The 12593-nt window shown below is 48.6% G+C and overlaps 1 protein-coding gene across 16 annotated transcripts in view; it reads right to left on the bottom strand.

Moving 5' to 3' along the window:
• Window positions 1-12593, bottom strand: part of C6H19orf47 (chromosome 6 C19orf47 homolog) — a 56412-nt gene that overhangs the window by 35053 nt on the left and 8766 nt on the right. For 14 of the 16 annotated variants that reach the window (XM_073016446.1, XM_073016444.1, XM_073016443.1 and 11 more), the window contains 4 exons: window positions 8867-8954; window positions 8657-8771; window positions 6227-6305; window positions 514-651 (listed from right to left, as the gene is read on the bottom strand). In XM_073016446.1, the coding sequence (XP_072872547.1) occupies window positions 514-651; window positions 6227-6305; window positions 8657-8771; window positions 8867-8954 (420 nt within the window). Of the gene's footprint in view, window positions 1-513; window positions 652-6226; window positions 6306-7980; window positions 8096-8656; window positions 8772-8866; window positions 8955-12593 lie in introns of those variants that run through there. The other 2 variants (XM_073016450.1, XM_073016448.1) reach the window with 2 other exon arrangements.

Below are 12593 nucleotides of genomic sequence, written 5' to 3'. Positions count from 1 at the left end.
TGTAGGGCCCTACAGACCATGTGGGGAAGATGCCCTTTATTACTGGAATAATGGGGAGCCCCAGAGAATTACAGCCCACGGGGTTACAGGATCAGACTAAAGGGTTTAAAGGATCCCTTGGCTGCTAAGAGGAGGCAAGAGGTTCTTTACCTTTGACCCCAGGCATCAAGCACAGAGCTGGGCACAAGCTGGGGGCTCGGTGAACACTTGTTCACAAATCCTGAACCCCTGAGTGAGAAGGCAATGCACACATGCCTCAGCACACCAACTCAGGTGCTTCTGTCCATCCTCCTGGGTGGGGTATCGCCACCCTCCATGCTACAGACGTAGAAAGTGAGGCCCACAGATGTATGGCAACTTGACCAAGTTTACAGAGGTGATTCAGGTTCAAATGCTTTGTATACCTTGTGGCCTTCAAAGCACTTTACAATATTGGAAGCATGACCCCCAGCACCTCCTACCAACCCATGTCCCCCTCCAGCTCCTCCTACCCTCCTGCCCGTGTTCCCTCACCAGTGGCCTTGGCACTCTTTGCTGCCATCTTGTTGGACACAGTGACCGAGATCTTGGAGGTGCTGGTGTCTGGGCGCCTGGGGGGTGTGCTGGGTGGGGAGTCATGGTTCAGGCTGTTGGTGATCATTCGGGAGGCAGCTGTGGGGAGAAAAGGAGAGCCCAGTGGGGTTGGGGCCTGGAAGACAGGCCTCAATCCAGCAGTCTCAGGGTCCGGATGGAGAAGGTGAGGCTTGGGGCTGAATGAGGTCAGCAGGTGTCACCTGTGGTTGCATGGTCCTCGTGATGGGAATGCTTGGGGGCAGGGTGGGCTGCATCTCCCCAGGAACTAGCCCATCTCTCCCTACCCTGGGAGTCTTTCCTGAGGCTCTAGACCACACTAGTTTCCATCACACCTTACCCATCAGTCACCCAGCCTCGTGCTGAGTTCACTTCGCCCCTCCCAGAGCTGCTTCAGCTATGCTGGTCTTCAGGATCTTCCTCACCCAGCAAGTAGGAGCCTCCTCAGGGACCCTGCTGTTCCTTCTGCCTGGCATGCAGTTCCCCGAGCACAGCAGGATTGCTGCGTCTCATCATTCAGGCCTCCTCTCTGATGGCAACTCCTCAGAGAAAACTTCCCTGACCACCCCATTAAAAACAGCACCTCCTCAACCTCTATCACCCTTATCCACTTTTATTTTCTTCACGGCCTTTACAACTGCTTGACATTAAACTCTATTTGTTTACTGGTAAACTCACTCACAAGAAGGCAAGCTCCACAAGGAGGCCGTGTCTGTTTACTGCTGTATCCCAGTGCCTAAAGTGGTTTCTGAGGACAGGCACAAGGGCGCATGCCTGTAATCCCTGTACTTTGGGAGGCTGAGGTGGGTGGATCACTTGAACCCAGTTCAAGACCAGCCTGGGCAATATGGCAAAATCCCGTGTCTACCAAAAATACAAAAAAATTAGCCAGGTGCAGTGGCATGTGCCTGTAGTCCCAGCTACTCAGGAGGCTGAGGCAAGAGGATCACTTGAGCCCCGAAGGTCAAGGCTGCAGTGAGCTGTGATCGCACCACTGCACTCCAGCCTGGGCAACAGAGAGAAACCCAGTCTCAAAAAAAGGAGGAAAAAAAAAAAAAAAGAAAGAAAACTACACTAAACCATCACAGACCATTTAACAAAACGTGACCCCCAAGTACCCATCACCCAGGTCAGGCATCAGGATGTTATTGGAACCCAGAAGTCCCAGGACAGATCCTTCCCTATCAGACCTCCTCCCTCTCTGCAGGAAGACATTCTTGGTGGTTTTTGTTGTTGTTGTTGTTGTTTGAGACAGAGTCTCACTCTGTGGCCCAAGCTGGAGTGTAGTGGTGCGATCTCGGCTCACTGCAAGCTTCGCCTCCTGGGTTCACAGCACTCTCCTGTCTCAGTCTCCCGAATAGCTGGGACTACAGGTGCCCACCACTACGCCTGGCTAATTTTTTGTATTTTTAGTAGAGACGGGGTTTCACTGTGTTAACCAGGATGGTCTCAATCTCCCGACCTCATGATCCACCCGCCTCGGCCTCCCAAAGTGCTGGGATTACAGGCGTGAGCCACCACACCGGCCAATTCTTGGTTTTCAGGCCTGTTCCTTCTCCTCTGTTAATGATATACCCCAGTGCTTCTTCAGACATCTCTCAGGTTGGATAGGAGGCTTTATGTCTAGTGGCTGCAAACTCCCTGGCTATGCAGAATCTGTCCTGTGAGAGCCTCCATTCGCAACACTCTTTACCTAGCTGAGTGCAATAAGAGCAGGATTTTCTGCTATAAAAAGCAAGCTGTTAAGAGGGCCCTGCCTCTCGTGCTGTACCCAGAGGGAAATGTGCAGCTGAAAAGATGTCAGGAATGTGACGCTTTATTGTCATGACAGGCAAGCCCCATTTGGGTGGCGGTTAAGCAACCAACTCTGTCTTTACTCTGTTGCATTTGAGTTGCAGTCAGGATATCAGAGTACAAAGAACTGTTCTCTTTCCCCCTCCTGACAGACACACATTCGATGTTCTAACGTGTGTAAAAGTGATCTCAGGAATGTTGTTTTTGGAGCACTTCCCACCCCTTTCCTTCTTTGCTTGTTTCCCCTTCTCATTTACTTATTTTATTTTCTCTCGTGTTTTTTTTTTTTTTTTAAGACAGAGTCTGGCTCTGTCGCCCCTGTCTGGAGTGCAGTGGCACGATCTCCACTCACTGCAAGCTCCGCCTCCTGGGTTCATGTCATTCTCCTGCCTCAGCCTCCCAAGTAGCTAGGATTATAGGCGCCCGCCACCACGCCCGGCTAATTTTTTTGTGTATTTTTAGTAGAGACGGGGTTTCACCATGTTAGCCAGGATTGTGTCCATCTCCCGACCTCGTGATCCACCCGCTTCGGCCTCCCAAAGTGCTAGGATTACAGGCGTGAGCCACCGCGCCCGGCCCTCTTTTTTTTTTTTTTTTTTTTTTTGAGACAGGGTTTCACTCCGTTGCCCAGGATGATGGAGTACAGTGTTGCCATCATAACTCACTGCAGCCTCAAAGTCCTGGGCTCAAGCAATCCTCCCACCTCAGCCTCCCAGGCCTCCCACAGCTAATTTACCAATTTTTGTAGAGACAGGGTCTCACTATGTTGCCCAGGCTGGTCTCAAACGCCTAGCTTCAAGTGATCTTCCCATCTGGGCCTCCCAAAGTGCTGGGATTAAAGGCATGGGCCACCATACCCAGTTGAAATTTTCATTCATAAAGATTTGAAAGACTGGTAAAACTAATGTGTGCTGTTAGCAATCAGGGTAGTGGGTACCCTGGAGAAGATGTGGTGGCTGGGAGAGGGTCCAGGAGGATTCTGGCAGGCTGGTCATGTTTCTGTTGCTGGATGTGGGTGCTGGCTACATGAGTGTCCCATCTGTGAAAGGTACCCACTGTACTATTATGATTGAACCCTTTTCTGAATGTATGTTATGGGGGAGTGTTGCAGAAACAAACCCTAATTTGCTCAGCCTCTTTACATCCACATCTTTGGGTAGGCCCTGCCCACAATGACTCTGGACTTCTCCATGTAACTTGCTTTGGCCAACAGGACGAGAACAAATGTTGTGCAAGCAGTGGCTTAAGAGGTGCTTTGCACACTCGGGCTAGCCCTCTTTTGCTGCTTTTAGGAACCCTGCAACCACTTCTGTGAACAAGCCCAGGCTAGCCAGCTAGATAATTATGGACACGTAGCCAAGTCACCCTCTGGGCCCAGATAACATCAGGACAACCATCAGATATGTGAATACGGCCATCAACCCGGCTTCAACCTAGCTGCCAGGTGACCATTAAAATCAGCTGAGCTGGCCTAGAGCAGAACTGACCAGACAATCCATAAAATCATGAGAAATAAACACTCATGTTTTAGCAAGGCATGGTGGCTTGTGTGTGTAATCCCAGCTATTCAGGAGCCTGAGGCGGGAGGATCACTTGAGTCCAGGACTTTGAGGCTACAGTGAGCTATGACTGCACCACTACACTCCAGCCTGGGCAACACAGCGAGATTCCCATCTCAAAAAATGAAAATACATGTCTGTGTTTTAAAGTACAGTTTTGGGCGGCTTATTTATCAGCAAAGGGAAGCTAATGTGTATATTAAAATTTAAAAGTTTATTTTTAAAAAAGGTATCGGCCAGGTACGGTGGCTAACAGCTATAATCCCAACACTTTGAGGGGCCAAGCCAGGTGGATCACCTACGGTCAAGAGTTCAAGACCAGCCTGGTCAACATGGCAAAACCTCATTTCTACTAAAAATAACAAAAATTGGCTGGGCATGGTGACAGGCACCTGTAATGCCAGCAACTCAGGAGGCTGAGGCAGGAGAGTCGCTTGAACCCAGGAGGTGGAGGTTGCAGTAAGCCAAGATCACGCCATTGCACTCCAGCCTGAGCAACAAAAGGAAAACTCCATCTCAAAAAAAATATATATATATGGTATCATACAGCTTTTAAAAACCAAATATAGCCAGGTGCAGTGGCTCATGCCTGCACTTTGGGAGGCTGAGGCGGGTGGATTGTTTGAAATCAAGAGTTCAAGACTAGCCTGGCAAATGTGGCACAACCCTGTCTCTACTAAAAATATAAAAATTGGCTGGGCATGGTGGCACACACGTGTAATGCCAGATACCTGGGTGACTGAGGCACAAGAATCACTTGAACCTGGGAGGCAGAGTTTGCAGTGAGCTGAGGGTGCCATAGCACTCCAACGTAAGCAACACAGCAAGACTCTGTCTCAAGAAAAAAAAAAAAAAAAGGTCAGGTACAGTGGTGGCTCACATCTATAAGGCCAGCACTTTGGGAGGCTGAGGCGGGTGGATCACCTGAGGTGTTCAAGACCAGCCTGGCCAACAGGGTGAAATTCTGTCTCTACCAAAAATACAAAAATTAGCCGGGCGTGGTGGCAGATCCCAGCTACTCAGGATGCTGAGGGAGGAGAATCGCTTAAACCCGGGAGGCTGTGAGTTTGCAGTGAGTCAATGTCGCGCCACTGTACTCCAGCCTGGGCAACAGAGTGAGACTCCATCTCAAAAAAAATAAAGAATAAAAAAATAAATACAGTCAATACTCATCATTCGTAGATTCCATATTTGCAAATTTGCCTACTCATTCAAATGTATTTGTAACCCCAAAATCAATACAGGCAGTGCTTTCACTGTCATTCACAGACACGCGCAGGGAACACTTTGAGTTGCTCCAGACATGTTCCAAATGAGGACAAAGAAGGCATTGTCACCCTCTTGTTTCAGGTCCTGCTCTATAAACAAGAGTCCTTTGCCCAGTCTACTTGATGTCATGAATGTGAACATTTTTCACATTTTTGTTGGTGATTTTTGCTGTTTAAAATAGCCCCCCGGACGGGAGCAGTGGCTTACGCCTATAATCCCAGAACTTTGGGAGGCCAAGGCAGGCAGATCACTTGAAGTCAGGGGTTCGAGACCAGCCTAGCCAACATGGCGAAACCCTGTCTCTACTAAAAATAAAATTAGCCAGGCGTGGTGGCGGGCGCCTGTAATCCCAGTTACTAGAGAGACTGAGGCAAGACAACTGCTTGAACCCAGGAGGCGGAAGTTGTAGTGAGCCAAGATCATGCCACTGTACACCAGCCTGGGCAACAGAGACTCCAGCTCAATCAATCAATCAATCAATCAATCAATAAAATGGCCCTCAAAAAATAGTGTTGAAGTGCTGTCTGGGTTCCTAAATGCAAGAAGGGTATGATGTACCTGATCAAAAAAAACGTGTGTGTGAGATAAGCATCATGCAGGAATGAGTTACACTGTTGCTGGCTATAAGTTCCCAGTTACTGAAATCAACATTATATATTAACTACAGTGCCTTTAAAAGGAGACACACATAAAATAAAGCTATATATTTGACTATGGGCTTGCAGGAACCTAACCTAGTATTTTCCATAGGAGCAATGGATTCTCCACTGCTCTGAATTTCGTCTAGGAGCTAAGAATTCACTAAGTGTACACGGTGACTTTACAGAAATTAACGACTATGGATGACAATTGACTGTGTGTATACCCATTCACTACCCAGTTTATTTTTTCCCCTAAGAGAAGAGTAAGAGTGCCTCCGATGGCTTTGTTTCTACCTTTGCAAATTACGGGCAGGGATGGGACAGCCAGACGTGTCCCCTTCACTGACAGGGTAAAATAATCAAGGAAAAGAGGCCTGAATAGTTAGGACTCACCACTAGTGCCACGGCGAATCTCGCCTGCAAGGGGGCTGGGGCTGCAGGGCACTGACTCAGTGGCAGCTTTGCACATGTCCTATAAAAAAAGAACAGGCACCTGGGTCATCACAGAAGAATCATGCATGCATGGACCTAGAGATCTAAGCAACACCACGAGGATCAACACCTGACTGCTAGAGAAGATTCTAACACATTTTACTCCTAACCATAAGAAAGCATCAGACACCTCCAAACTGAGGGACACTCTATAAAATATCTGACCAGTACACTGCAAAACTATCATGGTCATTGAAAAAATAGGCCAGGTGTGGTGTTTCACACCTGTAATCCCAGCACTTCGGGAGGCCAAGGCGGGTAGATCACCTGAGGTCAGGAGTTTAAGACCAGCCTGGCCAATAGTGAGACCCTTATCTCTAGAAAAATTAAAAAATTACCCAAGTATGGTGTCACGCACCTGTAGTCCCAGCTATTCAGCAGCTAAGGTGGTAGGATCATTTGGGCCCAGGAGTTTGAGGCTGCAGTAAGCTGTGATTGTACCACTGCACTCTAGCCTGGGTGACAGACTGAGACCCTGTCTCAAAAATAGATGAAAGATGGCCAGGTATGGTGGCTCACACCTGTAATCCTAGCCTTTTGGGAGGCCGGGGGAGGTGGATCACCTGAGGCCAGGAGTTCAAGACCAGCCTGGGCAACATGGCAAAACCCCATCTCTACTAAAATTACAAAAAATAGCTAGGCATGGTGGCACATGCCTGTAATCCCAATCACTCGGGTGGCTGAGGTACAAGAATCTCTTGAACTCGGGAGGTGAAGGCTGCAGTGAGCCAAGACAGCACCACTACACTCCAGCCTAGGCAACAGGGTGGGATTCTGTCTCAATAAAATAAAATAAAATAAAGAGGTCAGGCGCAGGGGCACACGCCTATAATCCCAGGTACTCAGGAGGCTGAGGTGGGAGAATCACTTGAACCTGGAAGGCAGAGGTTGCAGTGAGCCAAGATCGTGCCACTGCACTCCAGCCTGGGCAATGGAGTGAGACCCTGTCTCAAAAATAAATAATAAACAAGTGAAGGAAGGGAGGGAGGGAGGAAGGGAGGGAGGGAGGAAGGAATGAAGGGAGGGAGGGAGGAAGGAATGAAGGGAGGGAGGGAGGGAGGGAGGAAGGGAGAAAAGAAGGAAGGGAGGAAGGAAGGAAGGGAGGGAGGGAGGAAGGAATGAAGGGAGGGAGGGAGGGAGGGAGGAAGGGAGAAAAGAAGGAAGGGAGGAAGGAAGGAAGGAAGGAAGGAAGGAAGGAAGGAAGGGAGGGAGGGAGGGAGGGAGGGAGGGAGGGAGGGAGGGAGGGAAGGAGGGAGGGAGGGAGGAAAGGAAGGAGACAGTGCCTGGCAGGCCACAGCAAGTACTTGGTAAGTGTTAGTTATTATATTAATCATTTAATGAGTCCAACACTCCAGGTCTGGTGCTCAGGGCCATGTATACTATCTGGTAGGTGGCCACAGCCACACTAGCAACAGGGCTGTGTAAAAAGCCCATTTCAAAGAGATCCAGGAAGGTGGGTCACTATAAGCGGAGAGGTCAAGACTGGAACATCCAGGTTGTGAGCCAGGCTGCCATCTGGGTCCCACATAGGAAGCTGCTATCCTAGAGATAATAATTATCACAAAGAAGACGTGAAGCAGCAATAAGTTATTATAGAGGGACCTGAATACAGGCAGTTTCCACTGTGCTAGTACTTCACATAACTTAATACTCACAATCAGGGCTGGGCGCAGTAGCTCATGCCTGAAATCCCAGTATTTTGGGAGACTGAGGCAGGAGGATGGCCTGAGCCCAGGAGTTCGAGACCAGCTTGAGCAACATGGCAAGACACTGTTTCAAAAAAAAAAAAAATACAACCACCCTTCAAGATAGGTTTGTCTCTCTTTCTTTTTTTTTTTTTTTTCCTCTCGAGACAGAGTCTCGCTCTGTCGCCCAGGCTGGAGTGCAGTGGCACGATCTCAGCTCACTGTAAGCTCTGCCTCCCGGGTTCATGCCATTTTCCTCCCTCAGCCTCCCAAGTAACTGGGACTACAGGTGCCCGCCACCATGCCTGGCTAATTTTTTGTATTTTTAGTAGAGACGGGGTTTCACTGTGTTAGCCAGGATGGTCTTGATCTGCTGACCTCGTGATCCGCCCGCCTCGGCCTCCTAAAGTGCTGGGATTACAGGCATGAGCCACCGCGCCCGGCCAGGTTTGCCTCTCTTTCACAGATGCAGAAAATACAGCTCAGAGAGGTTGGGCCATGTGCCCAGTGTCACACAGCAAATGGCCAAACCACCCCTGGAACCCAGGTCGGCCTGCCTCTGCTGCCAGGCCTCCCATTGGCTCTGCAACTGAACCTCCACCTCCATGCCAAACCCAGAGACAGAGGGGCTGGGCACAGCACCCACCTGACGGTGCACCACTTTGGCATGCTTGAGAATGGCGATGATGTCGCCCACCACGGTCACGCCCAGCTCATTCATGATCTCCTTATTGAGATCCAGCAGCATGCTCTTCTGAATCCTGCAGGGGAAGGTCAGTGGTAAGGCCCCAGGTGGGCCAGAGTGGGTGGGCCAGTCAGCTCCCCACCACCCCATCCCCAAGTTCAGTCTCCTCACCTATTATCCACAAACATCACGGCATAATTGACAGCAGGTCCTGGAGGAATGCCGGCTTCCTTAAAGAACTGGATCCACTCGGAAGTGGCTGTGGGGTTGGACAGGGCTCATTATTCACACCATCCTCTTTAGAGAATAGCATTAGCAAAACCACAATCACAGCAGCTCCCACAAATTAAATGCTCCTCCCATGCCAGGCCCTGTGTGGAGTGCTCCACACACACATGATGGAACTGAGCCTTCCTGACCCTGTGAGTTAAGCAGTATTAAGACTCCCCTGAGTTGCCGAGGAAAATGAGGCAGGGAAAGGTTGGGCAACAATGCTAAACAAGGGGCAGAGCTCCCAAACCCTTACCACAGCCTTTCTCCTTACAGCTCCACCCCGCCCCAGGGCTGGCTCTCTGCATCACTACACATGCTGGGCCCATGACTGATGTAGGGTAACTGGGACTCTGGGTTCTCTGCCCTAGTCCCTATCAGCCAGCCTAGGCCCAGAGGATGACAGGATCCACAGGTGATTGGAAAGAAGTGTCACAGAGCCAGCCCATGAGCCTTGGCAAGCCCCCTACCCGCCACAGTAGCAAACCTCCCCTCAGAGAGAGGCACAGAAGTTACTAACACGGACTTCGGAGCTTGGGTTTGAATCTTAACCCTGCGATCTCCCTATGGAGGGACTGTGGGTAAGTTAACTCTTGGTGCCTTGGTTTCCTCATCTGTAAACCCGGGATAACAGATTTGACAAGTGTTTACCCAGCATTTGGCAAAGGACAGGTCCTGTCCTACGCACTGGGGATACCACAAGGTACAAGATGAAGTCCCAGCCCTTGTGTAGCTGAGATTTTAGTGATAACAGCACCAGTGTCCTTGGATCACTGTGCAGACTCAATGAGAAACTCCATATAAAAGGCTTCAAATGATGCTTAACCCAGAGGATATCCTCAAACCATGTCAGCTATTATTATTATTATTATTACTACTATTACTCCCATCACCACTAAACACAGAGCCACAGCCAAGACCAGGCAGACCCCACCTATGAAACTTTCTTTCTAAATTTTCTTGGCTTCTTGGTGGGTTTGACCCTCAAACTGACCCCAGCCGGCCAGGCCAGGAGGTAGCTAAGATCACTGATTCAAAGCAGAACTTTTTTTTTCACATTTTGACATCTCCGAAACTAGGATCTACTTCATGACTGATGGTGTGCCATGGTTTAATTAGCAAACTGTTTTTCTTTCTCAGTACATCCAACAATCCATGCTACTTTAGAATAGAAGAAACCTGTTATTACCTCACCCATTTTGCTTTTAAGACAATAGAGACTCAGAGCAGGGAAACAGATACACTGTGGGTCAGGTGTTACATGAGTGGCAGTGCAGGGCTCAGGTGAAGCCCCATGGGTCACATCTCCAAGGAGGCCCCTGCCCAGCCAGCCACAGGCCAGGTACCCAGGGTGCTGATTGGCCCTTGGGGTCTGAGGTTGGCGAGGAGCTCATGTCCTTAGGATTGCCTCTGCCAGGCCACAGGAAAGAGGTACCATTTCCCTATGTTGCACAGGCACTATCCACCTGCTAAGCCATAGGGCCCTGGGTCCCACTGGCCAGAAGCATGCACCTCTAACTATCAAAAAGCACCACATAATGATTCCATGTACATGAAATGTCTAGAACAGGCAAATCTAAAGAGAAAGTAGATTAGTGGTTGCTAGGAGGACAGGGGAAGTGACTGCTAATGCGTATGGGGTTTTAATTTTTTTGAGACAGGGTCTCCCTCTGTCGCCTAGGCCAGAGTGCAGTGGCACAATCATAGCTCACTGCCGTCTCAACCTCCTGGGCTCAAGCAATCTTCCCACCTCAGCTTCCCAAGTAGTTAAACTACAGGCGCGTGCCACCAGGCCTAGCTATTTTTTTGTATATATACACACACAAGTTACATATATATACACACATTTTATTTTGAGATGGAGTTTCACTCTGTCACCCAGACTGGAATGCAGAGGCGCAATCTCGGCTCACTGTAACCTCCACCTCCGGGTTCAAGCGATTCTCCTGCCTCGGCCTCCCAAGTAGCTGGGATTACAGGCACGTGCCACCATGCCTGGTTAATTTTTGTATTTTTAGTAGAGACGGGGTTTCACCATGTTGGTCAGGCTGGTCTCAAACTCCTGACCTCGTGATCCACACTCCTCGGCCTCCCAAAGTGCTGGGATTACAGGCGTGAGCCACAGTGCCTGGCAATTTTTTATATTTTTTATAGAGACAGAGTTTCATCATGTTGCCTAGGCTGGTCTCAAACTCCTGGACTCAAGCGATTCACCTGCCTCAGCCTGCCAAAGTGCTGGGATTACTGGCATGAGCCACAACACCCTGCTAAGGTATGGAGTTTCAAGAGAGAGTGATAAAGATGTTTTAAAATTGATTATGGTGATGGCTGCACAACTCTGTGAACAGAGAATATAAAAACCATCGAATTGTACACCTTAACTAGGTAAAACGTATGATAAATGAATTATACCTAAACTAAGCTGTTATTAAGGGGAGAAAAAAGTACCACGTAGGCTGGGGGTAGCTCTCTGAGCCAAAGCCTGTGATTGATTAATTGACTGACTGATTTTAAGGTTAGTCAAGTGAAGCAGTGGGAAGGGAGAAGGAACAAATAAATCTGTAACTGCTTGTGATCAATTAGTTGTAAAGACCAATCAGTTCACAGGGACCAGGCAAAGCCTGTGAATTTAACCAAAAGATTACTGAAACCCAGTGTTTGAGGAATGGAAAGAGTCCCCACATTCAGCACACACCATCATTTCATGTATTGCTAAGGAAGGAAAACATGCAGTCAACTAAACTGTTATAAGGCACCGGCAATAAGATATACCCCTACTTCAGAAATGTTAAATTGTGCAATGATGTGAGTCTTGGAATCAAAGAGATGTGGCTTTTTGCACACACCAGGAGACACATACAAGAATATTCACAGTAGTTTGTCTGTGATAGCCCCAACTCAGTAATAATGCAATATCCACAGACAGCAGCATTGATAAACACATGGTGGTCACTCTCAAGGTGAAATACTATACAGCAGTGAAAAGAAAGTCAACACAGATGACCCTTAGACATTATGTTGAACAAAAGAAGCCAGATACAAAAGAACACAAGGTATGATTTCATTCATGTAATTTCAAAACCAAAGTCTATAGAATAGGAATGTCCCATTGATAATACAAAAATAAAGGCAAGGAAGGCCGGGAGCGGTGGCTTACACCTGTAATCCCAGCACTTTGGGAGGCCGAGGCAGGTGGATCACCTGAGGTCAGGAGTTTGAGACCAGCCTGACCATCATAGAGAAACCCCATCTCTACTAAAAATACAAATTTAGTGAGGCATGGTGGGGCATGCTTGTAATCCCAGCTACTCGATCCGGAGGCTGAGGCAGGAGAATCGCTTGAACCCAGGAGGCAGAGGTTGCAGTGAGCCAAGATCACGCCATTGCATTCCAGCCTAAGCAACAAAAGCGAAACTCCATTGTAAAAAAAAAAAAAAAAGGTAGGTAAGGCAAGAAAAGACGTTCACAAAATGGTTTATTCCATATGGAGAAGGGAGGGGCGTGTGATTGGGGTAGGACTCTCATGGGGCTGACAATGTTCTCTTTTTTTGATCTGGATGGGTAACAGGGTTTTGATTTTTCAATCTTTTTATGGAACTATAATGTACATGCAAAAAAAGTGCACAAG

This window comes from Chlorocebus sabaeus, chromosome 6 (assembly GCF_047675955.1).
Source record: "Chlorocebus sabaeus isolate Y175 chromosome 6, mChlSab1.0.hap1, whole genome shotgun sequence".
NCBI classification, from domain to species: domain Eukaryota; kingdom Metazoa; phylum Chordata; class Mammalia; order Primates; family Cercopithecidae; genus Chlorocebus; species Chlorocebus sabaeus.
Note: the sequence above shows the minus strand (reverse complement) of the source record. Positions and strands in the feature narration are given on the sequence as shown.